The 26,933-nt window shown below is 48.7% G+C and overlaps 1 protein-coding gene across 1 annotated transcript in view; it reads right to left on the bottom strand.

The window, feature by feature from the left end:
- Positions 1–579: 579 nt before the first annotated feature.
- Positions 580–26,933, bottom strand: part of LOC119383343 (LIM/homeobox protein Lhx9) — a 39,988-nt gene continuing 13,634 nt past the window's right edge. Inside the window, exons 3-4 of the mRNA XM_037651421.2 lie at positions 5,687–5,812; positions 580–4,448 (exon numbers count right to left, since the gene is read on the bottom strand). Coding sequence (XP_037507349.1) covers positions 4,046–4,448; positions 5,687–5,812 — 529 coding nt within the window. The 3' untranslated portion in view covers positions 580–4,045. The remainder of the gene's footprint in view (positions 4,449–5,686; positions 5,813–26,933) is intronic.

The following is a 26,933-nucleotide window of genomic DNA, read 5'->3' as shown; positions in this document are numbered from 1 at the left end:
TATTTTCTAACACACTTGTTTTTAATACTCAGGAAAACTATAGCTGTATGCATCCCGCTAGGCTTAAGAGCTGCCTTCAACGCGACACGGTCACCCGCGGTCAAAAATGCGTCTATGCCGATTATGAGAAACTGCTCGCGCGGTAATTCTGTTTGTAGTCCTATTACAAAACAGTAGTATCTAGTGCAAAAAAAGCTGCAGTGTTAGGGTTGTGGAGGCGCCATAATATTTTTTTCTTCATCTTGGTTCGCCATCTCCAACGTGCACAGCAATACAAGCTGTATTTCGATCCCGGTGTCACCAGAAATCGGCCACAGCAGCCGCACTCCGAACACATCACCTCGAGCTCACGAACGGCAAGAAATATCCACTGAGACACTAGCTCAGCGGAAGGACTTTCAGAGACATACGCCTTACCTAAAAACCTAAAAACACGGTCGAGCCCTTTTCGATCAATGTACAGCACACGCGCCTTTATTGCTCTGAATTTCTGCAGTGAAGTCAGGGATTCCCTGTGACTCCGCACATATACTTCAGCCTTGCGAAGGCAAACGAAGAGAAAGGACCAGCAGACAAATGTGGGAAGTATAGCGTTATATTATATTCAAAAAAAGAGCAAACATGGTCAATCACTGCACTTTGGAGGGAAACAGACAGCACTCTGAACGCTGTGAAATGGATTCCCGCGTGCACTGATCCAAGCACAACACAACAATGGGTAGGTGGATGAACTATAGAGATTTCACGTGAACAACCCATTCAAAACAGTTGGCCGTCATGAAGATTAAAGCACTTGCACATTACCCCCTCCCCCCTCCCCTGTACTTCTGCTGCTTGCAGTTTTCTGATTGGAATTGTTGCTGCCCGTGTCGTGCACTTCACCCGGGTTCATATTACAAGAAAATAAACGTACCAAATGAGTCGCGGCATTCTTAATTAAGGATCGTAGCATAGAAGGTTCTTATCATATATTCCCCACAGCGCTCATAATGAATTGTCTGTCAGTATGCAGGTGTGTGTCGAGCAAAAAATTTGATATTTGTTTTTCACTTGAGAAAGTGTATATAGTCAAGTTCCAATAACGTCGACACTCTTGTGTTCGATAACCATATGACCCTTCGGATTTACCGGGTTCTATGCAAGACAAGGAAAATTTTGGAGCGTTTGACTTAATTTGTATAGCGTTTGCAGAGAGTGCGTAATGGTTAGAAATACATCTTGACTAGTAACTGCTTGACTTGAGATTATTGCACGTTTGTCCGTACGGTGGTCAGCGTTTCCTAAAGAGCACCGAAACGACCCGAAAATACTACTGTTCTCTTTTTAGCGCTCGTGACCACTGAAAGCAACGGTTCCCACAAAAGAAAAATAAAAGGTAAATAAGTGACTCAGGAAATTCTGATCTGCCATAAGTAAAATGTAAACAGAAGTAACGCTTTCGGGCTTGAAAATCTCCGAACAAGGCTCGTCTCCTCCGTTGCTCTCAGCGTCTAGTTCAAAGCGTGAGAATACACGCCATCAGAGCGAAAACTCAAGATACTCCATCATCTGACCGTTATCGCACGACATTTATCAGTGACATTTCTTTGGTGTGTTGATTTCTTCGAGGTTACTGGCGGTAATGCAGCCGCAAATTGCGCGTTCATTCGCTCGGCATAGCCGTGACCAGTTTGCGTAGTTGCATCTGACTTCATCCTATCTGCGGCCGCACGCCGTCGCATCGACACACACACGCACACACACGCACAAACACACGCGCGGGCGCACACAAGCACAGCCGGCAGTCACCCATCGCGGACACACCAGGAACAATTTGCGGGAAATGGGACAGTCCGGCCTACAAAGGAAAGAACTTCCATAGTCATAACGAACAATATGTACAAGACACTTCTCGCAAGGCACCCATTTCTTTTTGTTTATCCCTTCGTTACAGGGTGCGGAAAGCGGGCAGCGTAAAGAAACCGTAACTACACAGCTCCTGAGAACGCACCTAAAACGCGGGCGATTCAGGGAGGAAAAGTAGCTTTCGTGAAAGCGATCTTCACCCGCGCATCTGTCGGCGGTGCCAACACGTGATAATGTGTCGAGTGACAGGGTGCCCCGCAGGCGTTCACCTCTTCGACTCGCTATAAACATATAATGCCCTTTGAAACTTCAGCATTGTGAATGCAGGGAAAACAAATGTTGAATAAATAAGCAACGCTATCCCCTTTTTTGACGAGTAAAGAACTTACTAGGGTGTGGAAAAAAAAAAAAGAAAAAGGGTCCCAATCACACCCTGCTTTACGCGATCATATGCTTCGGCATAGCAATAATTCTCTCATTGCGCGCGATTTGGTTTTGCTTGTACTAGAACTCGCGAAACAAGATAAATAGACGAGCTGCTCTTTGCGAGGAACACACAGAAAAAAAAGATAATAACAAGAAATGCCATTTTTGCACTCTGGACGACAACACGATGCCCCACACAGAGCCAGACGAGTGTCCCTGGATCGGCCTTCTCTAGTGTAGGCCTGTGACGATTTGTCCAGTACAGCGTCTAGGTCACCCACGAAAAGTGGCTGCCGACACATAGAAAGTCCGAAGCAGGCGCGTCGTGGATTCCAGAAGTGATGGCCTGACTTGCTAAGAACAGGCTGCGCGTTGTACTCGTCACACAACACGAGACAGGTCCAGCAGTTGCTTAACAGCAGACAGGCGTCGACGATAGGTCACAGATGTGAGGAGGGATTCATCACAAATCGGGCTCACTCGTGAAGCGATGCGTCAAGGGATCAATTATGTTCCGGGACCGTGTGAAACGATGTGGTTCATAGAGCAGCGGTTTGTAGTGCTTCCATGTTTACAAACTTAAGTACTTAAGGTTGTCACTCGGTAGACAGCCGACAATTAAGTACTTGTCACTCGGTAGAAAGCTAAAGGCAAAAGCTATCTTTGAAAGCAACGGCAATGCGAAATCAACCTCTTCAGCACACCAAGACAGGGGTGGGGCCGCTAATGGATATGCTAGAATAAGCGGTTTCAAAGCGTGTCATTTTACCCGGAGATTGCAAGGTTAACGCACGAAAAAAGAAAGAAAGGAAAAGCTGGTAGCCGTTGAGTTTTGTATGATCAAAAAAGAAAGAATGAAATGTACATTCAATTGCTCCGCTACCTTACATCCTGAAAGCCGCACTACAACCCCGAAACACATGTGAAGTACAGATAATACCACATGAAAGATAAAGTATGTCTAATACTGGCGTCGTACGGGCACTTTTGATCGCGATCAGGGCCGATCTGGATTAGGCTCGATCCGTATCAGGCGATGCTACGCGGTCACTTTTAATCGCGATCAGGCCAGATCGAGATCAAGCCGATCGCGATCTGCGCATCGTGATCTGGCTCAGTGATCGCAATTTGGCTGACGTCTGCGTCAAACTCGATTCGGATTAGGTTGACGTGCAGCAAAGACTAACTTGTTGATCCCGGTCAAGAAGTTCCATCCGGATCGGCCCTGATCGCGATCAAAAGTGTCCGTGTCACGCCGGTATAAATTAACATCTTAATATGACTTTGTCAGCATGAAATAAACCACTCTTCAGCGACACCCAAATGGAAAGCACAGAAAAGGCCAAATTGAACACGCCGCAGCGCGAATCAGGATAAGCTGTAACTTTCGCAAATCCGTCATAAAATGAACCGCACTTCGCCTTCTTTTTTATATTACACTGTCGTCCTGTCGTCCTATCAACGAAGAACCACAGCACGATCCTCGAGTCACACGTTCTCGCCTCGTCCCACAGTGAAGCGCACGCATGGACATCCGATGTCCCTGTGCCAAGTCGCTCGCACAACGAGACCCACACAATGGTCAGACGCGGCTCCAGAGCAGCACGTTTTCTTCTCCACTGTTCAGGTCATCGATGGCACTTCCCGTGGCATAGCCGAGCCCCTTGCCATTCGGGGCAAGGGTCTACCTCTTGGTCTTGCGTTTCTTTGTCGCGCCGTTGCCGACAAAAGGGCGCGCAGCGCAGATCATGGTCGGCGCTGGGGCTCGCCATAGCTACCGGCCGTCGTAGGGAGAGTCCCCGCTGCCGTAACCGCTCGACCGGTCGTCCCTGGTCGGCTCGTCGACGGAATGAGGCTGTTGCTGAGGTGGCTGAGGCGGCTGCTGTTGCTGTTGCTGCTGCTGCTGCGATGGGGGCTGCGGCTGAGACATGACCGCCTGCTGTGGCGCCTGTTGCTGCTGCTGCTGCTGTTGCTGACCCGGACGCTTTACCGGGAGCGGGTTGTTGGCCTGCTGGTGGCTGAGCGCCGCCGCTAAGCCTCCGGGACCTCCGCCAGCGCCTCCGGGACCCGTGGCGTAGAAAGGCGGCGGCACCCCAGCCATCAGGGCCCGCTCCTCGTAATCGTACTCGCAGAGAATGCGGTTGTCGTGCAAGTAGAAGCGATCACCAACGCAGAACCTGCGATTAAGGTCGAGAAAGAGGGTTGTGAGAAAACAGTGAGCCGTAATTACGGGTCAGATCACCGATTACAAGACTCGATTTCACAACGCCTGACTATTCTTATTTTTTACGTGCTATATTAGACAGGTGGTGGCGCATTGAAGAGGCACCATCTGCTCCGTGTCACACAGATTTGAATTCAATTATACCACAGGAACTGATAAATCTTATCAAAACAGCAATGCTCTGTACAACTGATACAAAGAATCACACTTGTTCCAACTAGAGACTGCCCTCATACAGACTGCAAAGAGAAAGTAATAAAGAGTCTTATAGAAAAAGAATTCTGAATTGTGAGGCTTTGCGTGCCAGAACCGCCATATGATTTTGAGGAAGGCCTTTGCGGGGGACAGAAGGTTTTGACCATCTGGGGTTCCTTAACGTGCAAATTATTCCAAGTATGTGGGTATTTTTCCTTTCGCCACCATCGAAATCTAGCCGTCATAGGCTGCATTCGAACCAGTGTCCTATAACTTAGGAGCGCGCCATTTTCCTTGATAAGCAACCACCACAACAGGTCATACGAAACGTCATTCAAGCGCAAAGCACGGTCACACAAACGCTCTTGGAAAATCGCGGCAATAAACTCTGCTTGGGTTCAGCTAAATGCGAGCTTTATTCTTGTATCATATTTCCAGCACCATACCCCTTTATAATGGCGCTTTCCTTTGCTTTACTCAAGATGTGTTCAAGATGTCTGCATCAGATTCAAAAAAGAAGAAAGGAACAAACGAAAAAAAAAAAACCAATAAAATACGAGAAAGTGGCGAAATGACAGAATTACCTGCGCGAACTAGTCCTCTGATAAAGGGCGGCATGTTTTTACACCTAGAGCGTTGGCCCGTGTTTCTCATCTCTGTGACGGCCCCCGCCCCTCGCTATCCTTTCTTTTTGAATACCCATAACAAATGTTTCTAAGCATAACGCTTATCGCGACGACAGTTAACAAGTTTGCGTTCAAACACGGAAGGATGAGCTGCTCACGAACAGGCGGACAGAAATGTAGTGTAACACTTTCTTTAAATATGTTATTATTCATGTTTCACCTCGATAGCGCATTCCTCTCTGTCTCTAATTTCTTTTCATCTCTAAATCTCTTTCCCACAAAGTAGGGTAACAAACCGACGCGCATATGGTTGACCTCCCTGAGTGCCTTCCTTCCTCCTTCTATTTGCAATTCACTTAACCTGTCTTACCTGTGGTTGCATTGCTGGCAGGCGAAGCACTCGAGGTGGTACACGTTTCCCCTGGCCCTCATGACCATCTCGAATGCTGGGATAGCTTTGCTGCATGCAGAGCACAGTCCGGTGGTGCCGAATAACCTGCAATAAGAAAAAAAAACTACGTTGTGGTCGTGCAACCAGCATTCTCTCTTGAAATCCATTGCACCGGGCGACATGCAATGTAAGACGCAATGGACGACTGCGTGTTGACACCTGAGCAATGTGACAAGGCAGACCAATCATCAGGGGACGAGGCGGACAACACTGAAACATGATGACGTTGGTGGAGCAAAAAAAAAAAAGAGAGAGAGAGAAGGATGGGAGGGGAGGAGGTCATGCACTCCCGCTTCTCTGGGAGCAAACCGGATATTTATCTTCTGGTTACCTCCTTGCCTTTAACTTGACGTTTATCTTTCTCTCTCTTTCTCTGAGAACCATTTTACACCCGCTGTTTGTACATATATTATATGCAAGCACTCGCATAGAAATGTAGAACCGTCTCTCAGTAAAACGCCCCCCACCTCCTCCTCCGTTTCTGTATAGTCGATTTCCCCTGGTTGCACCACGATTGCCGAAATAGACGTGGACTTGTAACACGATGCGAGGACTATATATCTTAGCTAAGCGTTGTTACTACCACCCCATAATGAGGAAACTATCCCAGCATTTTCTAGCAGCCTCATACATAGCTATAGAGAAGCCTCATTGCTGGTAGGAGCGCCGTACTGCAAGCAAAATGGATGAATAATGCACGGCATGCGCTCATCGTGAGAACTGAATAAGCGCAACAAAAGTTTTTCGTGCCGTCTCCTTTTTCAATCGACAAGTGTTCAAAACTTTAGGCATATCGAAAGGCCAAATGTGTTGTTAATTAAACTTCCATAAAGTTACCTTTATGCTCAATCTCTAACGCTCACGAGAAAGTCTGTGGATAATGTAGTAACAAGCTAAAGGCCGCTATGGTAATTAGAACCATAGCTCATGAACCAGCACAAGTATACGCTCCGCTATCATCACTGCGTCGCTAGCGAAAGCCATGTAATTCATTTCAGCCAACCTTTTCAACACAGCCATGGTCACCGTTAAATATAGCAACGCAACGATACTGTAAAGCATATCTATTCGTGCAGTTGCCACTGCTTACGTTCTTAAAACGATTTACAAATAAGTACACAAGTTGCGCCAGATCCGGCTTTATCTTCTGCAATCACGCTCACCGGAACAGTAGCACCAAACCATGCAGAATGTAGGAAAATCACGACAACCACAACGCTATCATAGTCACGACTGTATTGAACTATTTGTAGATTAGGGCATAAACCTGTAATTTGGTTCTACACAAATGTTGCCCTTCAATGGCATCGCAATATGGGACAGGTTTCGAGCTGCCAACTCGAGTCTCATGCACTAATCGATTTAGTGGGCGTCACTGGCCCGACCATTCCGTCAGGCGAAGAATCCCCCACCTTCTCGTGAAAAGACCCCCCAGGATTCGAGGACCTAATAAAGAATAAAAAGAAATGTTCGCTGTCACCCCCTCTAATCTTCGGCCTTGGTATAAAAGGAACACCGTGTGCGTGGCTTCCGCTTAATGAAGTAAACGGGCGACCGCGACCGAGCTCCTTCAGCTACGACAGCGGCGAGGAGAGTCCAAACGTCGCACGTCAGCATCACAAGCAGCAGCATCAGCACGCGCGACGCGACGCGACGTTCCCCGTCGGGCCGCGGGCGTGGCGACGTCTGCGGGGGCCCAGTTTCGGCGGCGCTGCCGCTAATGGCCGGGTGTTGTCCCCCCATCCGACGCACGCAGTGCCCCTTTTAATCGCCCATTCCACGCATGCGATCTGCCTTCCTTCGCACTTTTCTACCGCCACATAGCGCAGGGTCTCTCCCGCACTAAGAGCGCGCGGACTTCGTTTTTCGTCCCGCCGCCGACGCCTCCGACGCCCGCATGAAAGAGCCGCAAATTGCGGGTCGTGTACTTCCTATCCCATCCCCCTCCCTCCCACAGCATCGCCTTAAAGACCTCTGCGGGCTCACGCTTCGTGTGTGACGTGCCTGTATGCATTTGGCTGGCTCCCCTCTTTTCTTTCTCTTTCCCCGCACACCGCGCGTCATTTCGGAGAAAGCGAAGGCGGCGGTAAAACATAACATCCCCGCCGCTCTCGGGTAAAGTCGTCCGCGTACAGTCAGCTGTGCCCCTTCCTACTTTCTTTATATTTTTTTTTTCGGCGTGGTCTTGCGACGCTTCCGTGATATTCTTAATGCGCGCCCTGAGCTGCGCCCGTGGTCACAGATGGAGGATATAGAGGAAGCCCTGTGCGGACCACCGCTCTTCTGCGCACATCGCGCGGTGCCCCTAAGTGGCTCGAGACACGCCGCAGCGCCATTTGAGGGGCGTGGTCCACCCTGTCCGGTGCGTGGTTGTGGTGGTCGAGGGGGGACTATGTACTGCCCGATGACCGCGCGCGAAGAGTCTTCTTCTTCTGGCGCGCTATTAATTGACCTCTTCTATTAAATATGCCCGCGGACCGCACTGGCACGCTGCTCAAAGAACCCGTGGTCGGTCGTGACCGAGGCTCATCGGGTGAAAAGAGGGCCGCGCGCTGGGCGCTGTTCCCTTCTTTATTTTTTTTTTTCTTGCGTCTTCGCTTGGTTCACTCCGCGTTTTTCTATTTATTCATTGCCAGCGCTCTGGCGATGTCTTCTCGTGACGTAACAAGTCTGCCGAGAAACAACGGTCGCTTCCGCACTCGGTGGCTCCTCCGCTTTGGCGATGCTTAAGACATAAATGGCGCCACCACCCTCATTGCCGTTAAATCGGCTGTTGTACTCTTATTACGTGCTCTTACATCGTGTGTCTATTTTCTTTATGCTGTTTCCTTATTTTTCTCGTTCAATTCGCTTTTTTTCTGTTCTTTCGTATTGTAGCATCTCTAGCTCGTAACACAAGACAAGGAAGCGCTTGAAAACGGACGAGTACAAGCGCTATTCTTTCTTTCGTTTTCTTTGTTGTTGTTTATTTTTTTTATTTCGTAAGCTTAAAAGATTCGTAAAAATTGAAATTGCAGCCAGTTGAGCATATGCGTAGTATAACCTAACCAATGAAGATTTAGAAACGGGAAGTAAATAAGCTCAGACCTGTACTACTGCACTACTAAGCTTTTTCTAGCGCAGCATGGTATAGCTTAATGATTCTCTCATGTACCGATATCTTAGTATGTAATACAGCATGTTGGCCTAAATGTGCTCGTATTGATTAGCCACTCCCGTAGAACGACGTTACATCAAACGAACAAACAAAAAATCTAATGCGCAATCACTTCGGAAACGCGTTACTCAATGCCACGAAAAGAGTTCTACCACTGTCGTGGTGCAGATAGATGTGCCTGCGATATTTCAGTACGATTCTTTATTAGCCCTCGAGAAATACGCCTGTCCTCTATTCATCCTTGCGGCGCCGGTGGTGGCCACATATATACGTGTATGACAAGACTACTTAGGCTGCGTGTGATCAATGAGCCGTACATCTCTGAGCAGGAAATCGCCCAAAATCCCGGAATGACTTCGCCTTGTTTTGGGAGAGAATACTTCCGCAAAGCACCTCGATAATGAGAAACGGAAACGCGTTAAGACTGCAGGCGTAGAAACGCCGAGAGCCGTACCGCCGTGGTCTTATAAGTAACGAACAAGGCGCCTTAGCGACGCTATATAGCCCGTTTCCTGGTGATCCACCATCAAGGAAACTCGCGGGAAACGACTAAATAGTGTGCCGCATCTGTCAAGGCGCAAGAAAGCGCCGAGGATTATCCCGCCCGCACGCGAGAATGAAAAGGAGGTTCTCGCCGACTAACGCCAGCCAAAGCTGCTTTTAAAACGCCTTTTCCGCCCATTCTTTCCTCGTAACCATCGTGCCGGCACGGCGTCGGCCTCTTTTGCGACTTTTTCTAAGGAACGAGCCTCGGAAACTTATGCAAATGCCCTATACTACACAAGGGCGTTACGCATGTTCCAGCTCCAACGAAAAAAAGAGATACATATTTTTGTAGCGTTTCTCTTTTTAAATTGCCGTAGAGCTTTTATTCGTCGTGTTCGCGCTTTCCAGGTATCCGCTCGTCGCGCGTTACTTTGGTGAATAAATGCAAACTCTCGCGGAAGACGACCTTTCCACGAAAGTCGACCACCCCGACCGAGGGTTCCTCCGCTTTGACGGTGCAACGCACTTGCAGCACAAACTTGGGAAGCATGGTAACTCAAGTCACTCGTTTTGTCACTCGGCACGTATAGACGCGCACTATACTGAGGCAAGCGCAAAACTTTGCGAAAAGGAGCGATGGCGTTATTCATTTTTGTTCTCTCATTAATGTAACCAAAGCCCATACATAGCGCTCCTTCGCGGCGTTTTTCATCCATTATGCGTAAAGAGTGACCTTTTCACATAGTTACAAATGTTTGCCTGGAATGGCGGGTTGGGTGCGTACGAAAGACACAGTGACCAAAGGTTAGACACGCTGGTTAAAGGTGTGCGTTACAAAGTGTTATAGGTTATATAGAGAGAAGAACAGAGAATAGGTGAAGCATGCCTGTATATTTTGTTTGCCTTCGTTTCACGTAGAGTGTTTCTTGTTTCGCCGTTAAGCCTCCAACCATGATGTTTCACGAACTTTCTATTCAGCTTTTCCCTTTCTTTTTATTGCGATAGCAATTATATGGACAGTCTCGGCTCGTTTTTGTCCGTCCCCGTCGCCGTCATGCGCCGTATATGTATAAGTATATATATATATATATATATATATATATATATATATATATATATATATAAAAGCCCCAAAGAAAAATAATTCAGAAAAATGCTTGGGAAGCGCGGAATTGAACCAGGGACCTCTCGCTCCGCAGCGCGTGGCGCTAGCCACTACGCCACCAAACGCAGATCGTCCAGGTAGCTAACGGCGAGCGTTATATACACACCCTTTACTGCTGGCCGGACTCAGAGACGGCAGGCGCTTATAAGCGTTTCTTCATTACCAGCGAGATGGCGCGAGGAGCGCGCTGGGCGCTGGGCTTTAAAGGTCGCCGCCCCGCTCCTGCGAACACCGATGCTCTTTGCCCTACAGGGCGTGGTCGCCTTCGTGCGCTTATCTCAAGGGAAAAAGGGGGGCGGGCAGGGGGTGAAGCTGGGGGTTGTATGTCCTGTGCTTTCCTCGAGATGTCCGCACTGAAGTCACAGAGCGTACGAAGGTCACTTCGCTCGCTGCAGCGGCCGCGTTTGCGAAAGGAGTGCGCTGTTCAAACAGAAATAGGTAACAACTGCGACATTTACTGCGCGCTCGTCCTGTGTCTACCTGTTCGTTCGTTTCGTGCGTCCTGCTTTATGTTTCAGCAGTGCGCTTCAAGTATTGAGCCGTGACGCATTATAGTTCGCTCTCGTCCTGTGTGCGTTTTTTTCGTGCGTCCTTCGGGCTCGAGCGACGCGCTGGCAATTTCGAGCTGCTTCCCGTTCTTCGCGTTACATTCCAATTTGTTGCTATCGCATTCTTTGCTTCGCCGTTGCGACATTTTTTTTAGATCCGTCCACAGAATAAGGCAATTAAACTTCTTTTACTTTTTTTTTTATACGCCACAAGCATGTCGTGAGTTTGACCGCACCATCAAAAAGTCCTAACCCATTCGAATGACACAAAGAAACCATAATAACCTCTCAGGCTGCTGATTTCTCCTACTTTATTTACCGGGTTCGAAGAAACTTCGCAATTGACAGCTTTCAGTATAGGCTGTCATTACTTAAGCCGTAAAGTTTGCTCCGAAGGCCACAAGAGGAAGTTAATCGGACGAGCCAACACGCCATATTGTGATTCAGTACTCGCTCCGCTGCCAGCTAAGAGTAAAGAAAGAAAAGAAAGAAGGTATCGGTGCATATGACGATAAGATTTCCTTATGGAGCACGTTAACAATAAGGATATTCGGCACAACAGCCCCGGAGAAATTGCCGATATTCAGTTCCTTTTCTAATCCGCCCCGAGCTAATAGCACGCAGTGACGCTTCACAATTCGCACAGTGTATAAAAAAAGAAAGAACAAGATTACGGTCTTGAATATGGCGACGATCTTCAATGAATGAATAAATAAAGAAAACAAAGACACTCCTTACGGTTTCTAACACACGTATCTGCCGTCCTCATCGTCCACTGGCCTTTTTTTTATTTTTAGTTTCGTTCCGTCACGCGCACTTCATGCTCACCGCGTACGCACATTTCTCACAAAAGGCAAACGCCGTCAAACGACGTCAAAGGGTATAATGATAAAAGTGCCGTGACCAGCCAGCGCAGTAGCGCGATCTATGCGGCATTCATTCGAGACAGTGGTTTGCCCTTTCAGATGCAGAACACGAAAAAGCGCGGCCGGGATGAGGGACCCGATGCGTCGCAGGCACTCGGCAGCGCACCACTGCTCGCGTGCGCTGCGGAGGAGGAGTCGTACAGGCGCCCAGCAGGAACTTTTTTTTTTTTTTGTCTTTTTCAGAAGGAGGCCAGCGATGCGTTCCTGGGGAGCTATTGGACACGCCGCGAGGACCAGCTACGTCAAGCGTGCGCACCGCGCCCAATGACCACGCAAAATAAGAAACACGCCACTAGCCAAATCAGTGGCATCAAAGAAAGAAAGAAAGGAAGAAAGGGAAGGAAGGTAACGCAGCAATTATTATTATTATTATTATTATTATTATTATTATTATTATTATTATTATTATTATTATTAGTGGCAGTAGTAGTAGCAGTATAGTAGTAGAAATATGCCTACAGGAATACACAATGACAGATGAAATAGGAGGACAACATGCTGACAGCCATAGGCGCGCGCGCTGGGGGGGGGGGGGGGTGCTGCAATGAACCTTCGCCTCCCCCCCCCCCCCCTTGTAGGGGAACTCTGCGCACGCTTATGCCGACAACTGCCACCCAGAGGGGGGCACAACGCCTCCCTTCTCTTTCGGGAGGATGGAAGAGATAGAAGGAAAGAAGATGGGAGTAGAGAAAGAGGAAATAAGATAGGAAATTAAAAAGGAAATTGCGAAGACGTGGACAAAATAAGTAAAAACAAGAAGAACATAGGCATGCGCACGGGGGGTGGTTGGAGCGTAAAGGGGCTGACCCCCCCCCCCCCCCTAGTCACCTAAGAAGAGGGGGACGCGAAGTATGCCCCATATATTGGCCTAATAGGGAGGAGAGGGCGCGATGAACCTTCGCCCCCCACCCCCCTGAAGGGTAACCCTGCGCACGCCTATGACGAAGAACGATAGCTATACACGACAAACGGTGTACTTTCACGATTGCATATTCAGCAGCGCATGACGTAAGAAATATAGAGCATGTCGGCCAGCAATACTGTACCTAAGCGCCGCAACATTTCACAGAACGTGGGCCATCACAGAGCCAAATTCGTTTTTGCGATGCAAGGACTGCACATGCGGCACGGGACAATGATCGTAGTAATTTTTTCTCGGAGCACCGTCGTGAAACAGGATTTCAACTTACAACTTCCAGTTTTTTTTTTTTTTTTTCTTTCTCCTTGGGTATCCTGGAAAAACGGAAAAACGGCACTTGCACCAGCGATTTCCTGGATGGAGATAAGTCTGTATCGGTAAACTCGTGGTCCATTGAACAACAGTATAGTTTCCTGCATGCAGAAACTGAACAGCCTCTGTATTTCTGCGATCAACTCAAGAGGATAAACGCGGATGCCGCCCCGCGTCACCATTTGAAGTGACTTATACAGAGTGTAGAGGAAGAAAATCTGCAAGACGTGTAAGTTTGAAGCGTTTGCATTAAACTGATGAAGCATGCCCTCGTAAAAAGAATAATAAATGAAATAAAACAGCGTGCAGAATGGGGATTGCTTGCATAGCACGGGATATTGTATATCTGGAAGTTAGAAGTAGCGTAGTGCCCGCAGATAAACACGGTGCTCTAAAGCCGTTATATTCGACTGTGACAATGCGGAACAAGCTATACGCATATATCAGCCACTGTTCTTTGACGCGAAGGTCGCCGGTTCGATGCCGGCCGCGGCGGTCGCATTTCGATAGAGGCGAAATGCTAGAGGCTCGTGTACTGTACGATGACAGTGCACGTTAAAGAACACCAGATAGTCGAAATTTCCGGGGCCCTCCACTAGAGCGTACCTCATAATCACATCGCGATGTTGGCACGTAAAGCCTCAGATTATTATTACTGAGCCGCTGTTATTGCCAAACGAAGATAGCAAAGTCACGTGAGTCGCGACAACTACAGCACCGGAAGAAGGTTCCAATTCCGTAGTCAGTCCAGGATACAGTAACGCGCGCTTCCTACTCCGCGGTCAAATAAGACTCCGTTCCTAATGGAAATGTCACTCAATTTCTTTTCTTTTTTTTCATCCGTGATCGCCTCCCATCATTTCGCCAGAAATGATCGTTAGGCTCTAGAAGAAAGCCACGTGCGCAAAAAAAAAAAAAAAGGACGGGTCTACCTAAAAGCAGCAGGCACCGCCACAGACGTACGGCAAGCTTATTATCTCACCATACCGAACGAAGCGGGCTCTCGCGATTCCCGTATATACTGGTGCCCGCCCTGAGCTGCCTTTTGTTTTTGCATGGCTCATTATTTCTCGTCCTGTCCGACAGCTGCGTAAAAACTCTCGCGCTGGGGCCCCGTGTCTTCTTCCTCTCGGGCCGCGTGTTTCGCTCATTACTGGCATTTTTTGTGTGTGTGTGTGTGTGACTCCCCCACTCTTCCTCTTCTTCCGTCACCTCCTCATCGCTCAGTCGGCGGCGCGCTCTTGAAAAAGCCGACGCAGGGCCGCCGCCGCCGCGCCCGGCGCTAAAATTACGCTAGTGGGAGCCGCCGCGCGCGCGCGTTAAGGGCACATGCGCGCGAGCGCCTAATGAGCAGCGCCGCGGGAGTGACTTCTAATTGCTACCTCCAGGTGGCGTCAGTATACCCTCCCTTTTACTCCCTTTATACACCTTCTCCGCTCCACCTCCCCTGCCGCGCGCGTCTCTCATACTCTTTCGCGTCTATTCGCGCCATCTTATTCTTTATTCGCGGTCGTTGTTGCACCTGGAAACCCCTCATCTCCGTGAAGCACATCGCAACGCTCCCTCTTTTTTCATGTATTTAACGTTTTGTTCGTTTACAGAGGTGCGGAGAGGCGATGGGGCCCTTATACCTCGCCGTCTAATTAGGCAACGAGCCAAGATTTCCTCTCCTTAGGCCCACTTTTTTATTTCTTCTCGCGGGAAAGAAGCAGTTAGACGCGACAACGCGCTGCACGCTCGAGGAAACTATAAAGAAATGAAAGAGGGTGATACTATATCTCGAAGCACGCCGTATTATGCGCGGATCTTGCACAAAAATGGGCGCGGTATAATGCTCCACAAGTTTCTCCTTTCCCCAAAAAGGGGTGCACGTAAGAATCTCGCGTGACTGTTGCGCACGCAATAGCGTACCGTGCAGTCTACGTGTAGAGCGCCATTGAAGTGAGCTGTTCACGAGAAAACCGCCTCCTCTTCCAATAAACTCGTTCAACTAAATTCCATTAATTTTACGGACAGTTAATTGTCCTTATCTTACGTAAACTCATGCTCCGATATCTTATATATATCCAGTATAACTCTTAACTTGAACCGGAAGCATCGATTTCGTACCGGAAGTAGATTCTCGACCGGAAGTGCTAGGAAGAAAAACTAGAGTGTCGCTAGGTGTCCGTTCCACTGAGAAGTCGGTTGTCATAGATACAGTAATGTCTCGATCCGCCCACTTGGGCCGTAATTTTGCATTCTAATCCAGATGCATGGCTCCCCCACCTTGTCATGTGCAATAATAACTGTTTGGTTTTAACTAGGGGTGTGCGAATATTCGAAAGTTTCGAATATTCGTCGAATATTACATTCGAAATATTCGTATTCGATTCGAAAATCGTGTATTCGAAAAGTTTCGAATATTCGATAACTTCGAATATTCGAAAAATTCGAATATGCGATTCGATTATCATGCATAAAATAACTCGTCTTCCACATCTCTGCTAAATTCGTATCGCTAAAAACGTTGCCGAGAGGAGCGATACACATCGTAAGTACACGGAGGCACGATATGTGCCTGCGACGAGCGCCCCAATACGTATGATTTATTGCTGGTGCATCTCCGACGTGCAGCGCTGTTGGCGATCATGTAACCGTACATTTTCAATATTATGCGGCCTTAACGTGCCGCCCTACCACTCGTTCACTATTCGGGACCACTTCTGAAGAAAGACAGTGACCCATGTGACTGGTGGCGGACTGTAGGCACCTTCAGATACCCAAGTCTGGCAAAGCTTTGCCCCATGTACCTCCCTATACCAGCCACTTCTGTTCCAAGCGAGCGTGCATTTTCTGTGGCAGGGGGGGGGGGGGGGGGGGGGGGTTGTCTCTTAGAAGGGAGCGCCTGCTACCTGATCACGTGGAGCAACTCATATTTCTTCATGATAACATTTAGTCATTACTTTCATTGTGCCGTGATATTTGCTTGCGTTGTGATGCGCATTGTGCTAGCCTGGACATTGTGTTCTGGAGATAGCAGTGTATGTTTTGTTGCCAGTCAGGCTGTTATTGTTTTTTTAAATATCTACATGTTAAATAAAATATTGTTACTGTGGAGGCATTTTTCCTTTAATATTCGATATTCGATTCGATATTCGAAGGTGGATATTCGTATTCGATTCGTATTCGAAAAATTTGATATTCGCACACCCCTAGTTTTAACGTCCCAAAACCACGATATGATTATGAGGCACGCGGTAGTGGGGGGGCTCCGGAAATTTCTGCCACCTGGGGTTCTTTAATGTACACCTAAAAAAAGTAAACGCCGCCGCCGCGGCTGTGATTCGATCCCGTATCTTCGGGTCCGCAGACGAGTATCATAACCACTAGACCACCGTGGCGCCTTTGTCATGTGTACGTAAAGAAATTGATCTATTACGCACTTAGGCAGCAACGCTACCGCGGTCTCAGGACTTTCCGTGTGCAACAAAGGGTAAAATGCAAGCTATAACCGCGCGGTTTCATCAGTGTAATAAAGACGAAACGTGAGGCAGTCGGAGGTCCCAAAGAACGCGCAGCTAAATTACTTCCGCCACGGTGTGCAACGGCGGCGCTTATTATAGCTTCGCAGCGAATCGCAGCCACCTGTCTCATTATCGCAGTCACGAAGAAGATCGTCATTGGGGTTTATGGGAGCCGCTGGCTTTTCTCGCCGTTTAATTAGCCGCACCGCACATCCTTCGTTGCTTTCTTACCCAGACGCAAGCTAGCGAAATCATCCTTTCTTTCTTTCTTGCGTTCGGAATGAAACAAATAGCGTGGCGCGTTCACTTCTGTGACTTCTCTATTGAGAAGAGTTGCGGGCCTTGTTTATATGAAGCTATAGGGGTGCCATTTAGTTGTATCATCATTGTGCAGGCTGTATATATCTTCGTGTGCTGAACAAAGGAAGGTTCTACGCATCGCCCGTAACAAGCGACACGACGCCAAGCGGCGAACTCAATAAGAAGAGCGTTGTTTCTGCAAAACGGAACCTCTGACACGTTGCTGAAGCGGACATGGTTTTGTATTTATTTTTTTATTTTGCATTCCTTTGGTGTTGGAAAATGTGTCACCATCACCTTCGTCAGTCCTACTCGGAATGTCAGATAATGTTTTTATTCATAGCGACCTATAGATGCACGCCGCTTCGGTGTGGCTAATTTGACACGACGTGATAAAACGATATCAAATCGGAGCGTATATTGTTAGGTCAGAACACAAGCGCTACCCAAGCGTGGCTGTTTTTACTGACCAACCTTTGTTTATCCAACCAGGCGCAGCCTGATTAGCAGCCATCTTTCTTTTACTAGCACTCCCTATCTGTTTATCTCGCCTACTTCGCGGGGCTATATATAGGCTGTATATGTTTCTACTGCCCCATTACTTCTGTACTCGTTTTATCACTCAGCCGGTTGCTTCAGGCTTAAGTTTGTAGTTTACTTTAACTCTCGATTGAGGTGTCACGTAATTTCAGTTGAATCGAAATTCCCAGTCGCCTTTTAAGGCGAAAGCTTCAGGTGTCTCATCAAACGCGAAAATTTACCGTTGGCGTCAGCATGGTGATGCAAAAAAAAAAAAAAAGAAGTTATCATCACGTGAGACATCACTGTAGCGTCACATACCACGGCGTCCCACGAAAGCGTCATCACATGTCATCGTCGCTTGGACAAAGGTGGGCCGATCACCGAGGCAGTGCAAAACCAGGTGAGGTACAGAAAGCTTGCAATGCCTGCCTCCGGTCCTGGAGGCAGTGCAAAACCACGTTAGGTTCAGAAAGCTTTCGGAGGGGGGCTGGGTAGGATCAATACATCGACAGAAAAGAAAAAGATGGCTTTAGCCTTCGATTCGTCTTAGGCGAATACATAAGGGACCCTGCGAGTTTTTATTTAAGCTTAACAGGACGTGAAACAAAGACATAGCAGAGACAACTGCGCGACGTGAAAAGATGTCCAGTCACAACAACCAGACAAAAAGTAGAACAAAAAACTACACTTCATCAACACGACTGCGGCATCTGGTGCACACGGCATACGTGTCATCAAACGGAAGGAATGCGAAGCCGAATACATCTCACGCGGCTTCCGATCGCGCTCGTCTTTCTATACGTCACAGCGAGTGTCGGGTGCGCGCGCCGACGGAACAATTCATGCCTTCCGTGCCACATCGCGTATACGACAGAGGCTTCCAGAGTCAGGCGTCACACGTAGCCGTCAGCTATGCATGACGACGTATTGCGTTGCAGTCGGCGACGACACCACGGGACAGGCGACGGCCAGGAACGAGCAGCTGCAGGTTTAGTTTCCCGGTAAAACGATACCATCGCAGGTCGTTCGGTGTTATTGCCAATTAGTCACGTACCACGTATGTACATCGATTGACTGCAAGTATGACAAGAGAACCTTTGCTAAACGTGAACTATCGCCGGACAGCCGTTGGCATCATCTCGTGTCGACAAGCCTTGCTCAGTGAGCAAATTAGTACTCAACACAATGGTGACTCAGTGGTTGCCAACGTGTTGGATTTCATTCAGATTATTCGCAAATAAACTAATTAACTGAATGGTTTATAGCTAACTACACTACCTAACTATAGTCGGATACAACTTAAGAAGACTGGAGAGGCCTCGCCCAGACGACCGAAGCGCGGCAACCGATCGCCTCCGCGACTAAAGGAATAGTCCCGCTCATGCACGCGCCGATGTTCTCCGAAGGCGGAGCCACAGGCCGTCCCGCTCATGACGTCAGTCCTGAGTGCGCACCCATTGGTGCAGGCTTGTGTTCATCAGCCTTTGAGGAGGAAATGCCGCTGCCTTGTAAAGTTGTATTCGACTATAAAGTAAGAGCGATTACTACTACTACTACTACTACTACTACTACTACTACTACTACTACTACTGCGGCTGCAACCTATAACTATTACTACGACTGTTGCTGCAAGTTACTGCAACTGCTACTGCTATAAGCTACTACTACTACTACTAGGAAAATCTACTACTACTACCACCACCGTACTTTCACGCCCAAAGCGCCGCAGCTGTGAGCCGTGGCGTTCTCTCTGCGTCCCAAAAGCGTCAATCGGAAGCGAAAGTTTGAATGGCAAAAAGTGGCCTGCTTTTCGTTTTTTTTTTCTTTTGTTCTTTCATCGCGTGTATTCACAGCTGTGTGCTGTGGTTCCTTTATACACTTTGTGCAAACGTCAACACCCTCCTGCCCACCCAGTGCGCTCACAGAGGTTAACGTACGCTAGTGAACTCGCTAGATTTTATTGAAAAGCAGCGGTGTGCGTATTCAGGCCGCACTCGTCTAAAGTCGAATACACGCACGTCTCCAAAGAAGAGTTCACTGCGCCATTTCACGCAAGTAAGTTGGTGTGCGAAGTACTATTTCAAGCAAGTACTTTTCCCTCGCAAAGCAATGAAAGTCATTCAACGTCTTTGTGAAGGCACTGACGTTTAGGATGGATATTAAAGTGGGAATAATGAATTTCACATGAATCGTGCCAAACATTGGCGGACTCGGTTAAAACGACAACTTTTGAATTCACCAAACGCGAGACTATCTTCGCTTCTTTTCTTAAAACCTTATTTCTATCGTATCAAATCAGTAAAAAGGAGTAGCCGCCGCGAAGAAATGGCGACAGCTCCTTCATTTAATTTCATTTCTAATTTCTATAACGCGGAGGTTACTAACTCACGGAACGTTTAAATCTTCGCGTGGTACCGACGTTTCGCGCACTTTAGAATGGCCGCAGCGAACACTCACACAGCGTCTTCCACAACAACTGGAGTTTTGGTTGTCGTAACGGGAACGTCCAAGCAGATCGCTTGTGCGGCCCTGCCGTCGAAACCCACCACAACATCCAAACGGTTCCTTCTGACCTTTCTCTAAGCTCGCCTCTCGCCACGGGCGAAGCAACGTCGAGCGCCCCGCAAACACCATTTCCATCAGGCACCGGCCACACAGACAAGCAAGCGCACGCTCACTTTCACGTCGGCCTGTTGAGACAGGTGCGATCGGTTTATTGTTTGCCGTAGCCTGAGCGAGTGCGCGCATTTTCAGGCCTGCAGCGCGGGCGCGAGGAAAAACCACGGCCGCCGGACGTCACGGCGCTCGCTTTTTCGTTCTTTTAGCATGAGGCGCTCGCACGTGCGTCGTTGACCTCCTGCTGCAGCGTCTCTTTCGCGGCTTCATTCTTTGCGCCGTGGGTCATCGCTACGAGCTAGAGAGAGACAAGGCTTTTTCTCGCGCCCCGCCGCTGTGTTTCTCGTTCTGTCCGACACCGGCCGTTCTCACGCGCGCGCGCGAATCCTGCGCACCCGGGAGGCAGCTGAGCTTCCCCGCTGCTCTGCCCGCTTTCCTTCCGAGGCTGGCTGTGGAAGCGCTTGATGGAATCCAGCTGTGGTCTTCTGCAGGATGCAATGCTTATACGCCAGACGTGCTGAGAGCGCACTCTCCTTTCTTCGTTGGTTCCCGTCTCGTCTTTGTAATTCCCTGCGGCAGTTGTCGTCCCCAGGCTTTCTTACGAGTCGGTAACCCGCCGTCGAGGCTTAGCAGCTATCGCGTTTCGCTGCTAAGCACCAGGACGTGGGTTCGATTACCGGCCACAGCGATATGCAAGAGCGATAGGGGCGATATGCAAGAAACGTCCGTGTACTTAGACGTAGTCGCATCGAATCCTGGGTTGTCGAAACGTTTTTTTTTTTTTTTTTTGAGGACTACACGCCTTAACAGGGTTGCCACTGACTTTCGAGTAAATGTCGCCAAACGACGAGCAAAAAGTCGCCAAAGGTAGCCATTTCTTAAATAAATTTCGCCAAAAAATTCGCCATTGTAGATATGTGCGGCATACTTAGTAATAAAAATTTCCACTCAGGTATAGCTCCGAAGAATACAGTACCATTCAAGGCCCTTAAATTACATTGACGTTCCTCATTACCAGTCGTATCGCCCGCTTCAGCATGGGAGTGCATGGTGCTGCTTCTCCGACTAGCCACAAGGTGTGCGTGGTGGCGCAAGGGTGAATGAATGAAAAGCTCATGATATCCTTCCATCCCTGTCCGCTCGTTTCAAAGGTAAAAGTGTGGTAAACCTTGGGCGAAAACCGTGAAAGCGTTGTTTGTAGACAGCTTTACGTACCCTTATACGAATTAAAAGGATTAAAAGGTTTATTGGAGGTAACACGACAGAATTTTTACAGGAACCGATCATTAGTGAGTCTTACACCTTTTCAGTGTGAACTAATGTGATACCGGACGCCACCGACCCTTTCTTATAGTCACTTATATCTACATGCCTCAATCCGATGCGTTATTAATGAACAGGTAGATAATGTAAAATGTTATGTAGCAATTGTTTTCATTGCACACGCTCACCGAGAACAGTGGAAAATGCCCCAATAAATATTTTTTATTGCGCAAATAGCCGCGTATCCGCCTCTATTAGCTATTCCAAAACAGTCTTTACGACCTGAATTGGGGGTATTACAACAGTGAATAAGTCGCCAAGCTATTCAGAACAGTTGGAGCTTTGGCGGAACAAATGGTCGGAACACGCGACCAAACAGTCATCTAGCCCCTTCAGAAGCGAAACTTTAGAGAAGCTGAAAGCACGGAAAGCCATGAACTGATATTCAAACACTGCCGCCTCACGGTACTCAAGACAGTCCTCTGACTTACATTTTGCTAAAATGTCGCTGGGGGACGTTCCAGCATCTCCTGCATCTAGATGAATTGAGGAGATACACACGAGATACAGGACGGACATACCGAATGACGCGTAATGTGCAGATTCTACTCGTGGATCTAAAACAAAGAAAAATACAGAGAATGTTGCCATTCATTCGTTGGGAAGACACTGAGCTTAGGGTGCATAACTCAGTGGAGGCCTAAGCCGAAAATCGCCAAAAAATTCGCCATGTCGCCATTCATGATTTTAGGTCGCCACGGGCCTCTCAAATTCGCCAATTTTGCGAAAAGTAGCCACCATTGGCAACCCTGCGCCTTAACGAAACCCATAAACTCTTTTGTGTACATGTGCGTGCGTGTCTAAGTGCTATTTGTGCGTACATGTAGACAAAAAGATACAACTTCCACCCAAATTGAGGGAACAGATTACGGTCTCACCAATTCCTAGAAACGTCCACCCACTCTATAATGTCGGCCGCCGGGCCGCTAGGGCTAGGTCGCTACTCAGTTCCGCCTCTGCCACCCCTGAACTTGTGGCGTTCGTTGACGCAGCACAGTATCCCGGCACAGCCAATTTCGTGGCTGTGGTCACTGACCTTCACGGTAAACTCCTCACAGCAGCATCTCTTCGAGATACCACGCCGGCCAGGGCAGAGCAGGCTGCTATAGCACTGGCCGTGGCGATTCCCATGCGCACGCGCATTTTCACTGATTCTCGGGCTGCTGCACGAGCGTTCATGACCGGGTCAATCTGTGAGCAGGCGGCCCATATTCTTACCAAAAGACCAAATTGCACAGAAATCGACGGCAACATCACCTGGTTTCCTGCCCACATGGGCAAGGATGTCCACCCTGTTATCCCCAATGCCAATGAGCTTGCCCATACCCGCGCACGCGAACTGTCCCACCGTGACGGGCAATCGGCATCTAATTTTGGGGATGGCATCCGGCAGCTTGATTCTCTCCTCACCTTTAATGAGATTTGCAAACATTATCAATTGGCCAGGCGTAGCTTTCCACTCCCGCACCCGCAACTCTCGAGGACCCAGTCAGTCACTTTAAGAATGCTGCAAACGGGTACTTACCCGTCGCCTTTAGTGTACAGCAAATTTATTGACAGCATAAAGCCGCACTGCCCTCATTGCGATGAGAGACGATGCACGTTAGCCCACATGCTCTGGCAATGCACGGCGCTGCGCGATTGCGAGAATCTCAGCACAGAGGACGCCTGGAGGACGGCAATCACCAGCTCGGACCGGGAGGTCCAAATCCGGGCTGTCCAGAGGGCCCGCAATTTGGCGGAGGGGCTCGCTCTTCCTGTCCCCACGTGGGCGCGGCCCGCAGCCGACCCTCCCTCTTGAGGGGAATCGGCTCCTCAGGACAATTTATAAATAAAGTTCATTGACTGACTGACTGTGACCACTGCCCGCCTGCCCGCCCGCCCGCCCACCCGTTCGTCCGTCCGTCCATCCATCCATCCGTCCATCCATCCATCCATCCATCCATCCATCCATCCATCCATCCATCCGGAGTTCTACTCTGGATTGACACTATACGGCATGCCCACATAATCGCATTTTGGTTTTGGCACTTGGAATCCCAGAATATGATTATTTTTTTGCAAGTCAGCCCAGGCCTAATGAATCCTTTTCCTGCCCACCGCGCCATTTTTTCTGTGTTCGGAACAAAGGGAAACAAGGATCGGTGTGTGTGTGTGTGTTTTCGCAGAAGCTGACATTCACAAAACGACACTTATTGAGAGCAAATAGCGGTGAGCAGCGTCACTGTTCACCAGGTCTTGGAGGTCGCTTGCGTTCGTCCAGCCCAGGAACATAAATTTTACGAAAATCTATCGGCAGAACGTGATGTCCACTACGTAAACGAAACGATCAGATTTCACCTTGCGAGATTGGAATAGCTAATGTGATTGTAATTGTAGGATTAGAAAGGAAGAACTTGCCCAAAGAGAAACATTTCCTCAAACGAATAATGAAACAAAAAGACGAGAAATGAACAAATGAAAAGATATAATTGTCACACCCAAAGAGACCACGGTAAATTAATTACTCGGTGGGTAGCAAAATTTCCACTTTGTCATTCTCAATTCACCATCAAAAGTACATAAGGAAATATTTATACATCTGCAGCGCGATGGGGTTTGCGAAATGAGGCAACAAGGACTGTTCATGCAGGCAACGTTGCCCGGCGTTCATAAACGATGAGTTATCGCCGGCGTAAACAAGTTAATGAAGCTCTCAAAAGTGAGACAGATTACCGAGCGAAGAAAATGAAGTCGCTCGCGGGCCTTTTTGTAAACTCGAAATGACAGGTCCCATTCGAAAGCGGAGAATATAATGGGAAAGAACACGTTTCCTAGCACTATGCGCTCAGTCAGTGCGCGCTTTGGTGAACACATTCAAGAGGACCGAGAGCGTAAAAAAAAATAAAAAAAAGAACTAGGCTGGGGCGGGTTAGATGCGAGACGAGCAAAGGCGTGTCACGTAAGCGCGCCGCCATTGGAACCTAACCACGCGTTTCTTTCAGCGCGCGCATATGGTCGTCGCCATTCGAGGCCAGCTCGGCCGCCGTTCACAGACACGCATGCATGCATCCTTTCGGCGGTGTCGCATCGCGCCGCCTTCGTGTTGTTCCCCCACAGTCGAGGCGACGACGAGCATCGCACGGCAGCCGTTACTACTCGTGTTTCTCGTCACACCAGCTCCACTCACTTTGTCCCGTTGGTGGCTTCCGTCTTTGGCCCCCAATAATTCATAAACTTATAAGCGAAAAAAAAAAGAAAAAAAAATTCACCGAGATACACTGCAGTTCAAAAGTTGAGAGCAGCTGTTTGGGTGTTTTGACGTTGCGATATGTGAGGCAAAGAATTTGAGAGATAGGCATTCACGTACAGTCGGCCACAAAATAATACGTCCCACGAGAGCGCGTGCAGAAACTCCCACCTGCGCCGTCTAGTGGCGATCCACCTGCTGTCGAGAGCATTCCACTGGCCACGCATAAGCCACAGCAATGCTCTCGACAGCAGACGGCTCGTCACTAGACAACGCAGATGGCAATTTCGGCACGCGCTCACGTGGTACGTTTTATTTTGAGGCCGACTGTACGTCCTGACTGGGGCGATGACTTTCGTGCTGCTTCGGCGGCGCAGACAGGATCCTCTTGGCGGCGACTCGAACCTCTGGCACCCCTGGATCCAGGCGATTGCGTCGATCACGCTCTGCGCAGGCAGTTCGTTCAGCAGCAGCGCTAGACTAAGCACACCTGTTGCGTCGCTCACTGTGGCGGGAACTGTGCGAGTAGCGTGGCTGGCAAGGCGAACGGGCTTCGGCGCGTTCGTGATGCCTTCATGGCACCGTGGTTCATACAGCGCTGTGCTTCCGCAGGCCCTACTCTTTCCTCCACTTTCCTTCCATCATTCTGTTCTCTTTCACTGTCATTCATTCTATAAGCTGCATTCGGCGTTCGCCCCCTTTCATCCTATTCTGCGCCAACAGATCTTTCGCTCAATTATGCCGCCGGCGACAACGCCAAGGACGCCGCCAAGGAAACAGAGCGCCCTTAAGAACTGCGCTCTGAAACAAACGTACACGACCAAGTGTTACATCGTGAACTTGCACATCATGTCGGTAAATTCATGCTGCTTGAATGTACGTCCGTAATCAACACCGCTTGCATCAACACTGAGAGGTAAATAACCAGTTGTCTGTCAGTTACCAGATGGGGCTGCCACGAGAAGCAAAACGCAGTCGAGCACGGTGGGTGCGATTTAACTGGAAAACATGCAGCTATAAAATGGTGTAAGCTGGTCAAACAGAGAAACGCCTCCTCCATTTAGAGGAGGCGCTGAACAGAGGGATATTGCTGACTGATGGGATCGTCCAGCTGCTGACGCAGGACTATCCCGCACATTCATCGACTATCCCGCACCTTCATCAATAATATCTATAGTTTTGCGTCCCAAAACCTCCGTATGATTATGAGAGACGCCGTAGTGGAGGGCTCCGGAAATTTCGACCGCCTGGGGTACTGCAACGTGCACCTAAATCTGAACACGCGGGCCGCTAGCATTTTCGCCTCCGTCGAAAATTCGGCCGCCGTGGTTGTAATTTAATCCCGCGACGTTCGGGTCAGCAGTCAAGCGCCATAACCAATACCACGATCTCACACATACCGCTTTGCGTTAGGGGCTCAAGCCACAAGCCAGCCTCTGCCTTCAACATGTATTGCACTCGTGAAAGCAGTGACACTCCTGTACGCCTACACTCTAAGGCAAAAGGGTGTTAAAAGGGTGTGTGGTTCGTCCTTTTGGGGACTAATGGGGCTGCCACAACCATTAATCCCTTTAAGAACTAACGGCACCGGGTCTAACAGTTAGTCCCCACAATGGACTAACATTTAGTCCTCACATTTACACCTTACCGGGCAACTGTTAGTCCCCACAGATCACCTTAATGGACTAACATTTGGTCCTCACATTTACACCTTACCGGGCAACCGTTAGTCCTCGCAGTTGCACCTCGCCGGACCAACGGTCAGTCCACTCAAACGCTCCATTCGGATGAACTTTTTATCCCAGGGATGATTTTCTACAGTACTCTCCGCAAGACTTAATACTTTTTTCGCGTGTTTCTTTCCGCGGTGAGCAACAAATGCCGCGGAAAAGAACACGCAAGAGAATATTTAGTCATGCGTGTGTCACTGCTTTCGCATTCAATGCGACAACGAAAGACAAAAGTGAGACAATGAAACGTTTTATTATTTCTATACATATGAAGTTTCTGCTTTCTTTCATTGAATTCACTACAAAATGTCCAATACAGGTCGAGCCGCGTTCTCATATCTCGTACAGTCCTTTCTGTGAAGCTGCTCCAACGGAAGCGACAGATGGCAGTCGTTGTACGCGCCAGGGCACACAGCATTCTGCTCGT

The sequence above is a fragment of the Rhipicephalus sanguineus genome, chromosome 2 (assembly GCF_013339695.2).
Source record: "Rhipicephalus sanguineus isolate Rsan-2018 chromosome 2, BIME_Rsan_1.4, whole genome shotgun sequence".
NCBI lineage: Eukaryota > Metazoa > Arthropoda > Arachnida > Ixodida > Ixodidae > Rhipicephalus > Rhipicephalus sanguineus.
Note: the sequence above shows the minus strand (reverse complement) of the source record. Positions and strands in the feature narration are given on the sequence as shown.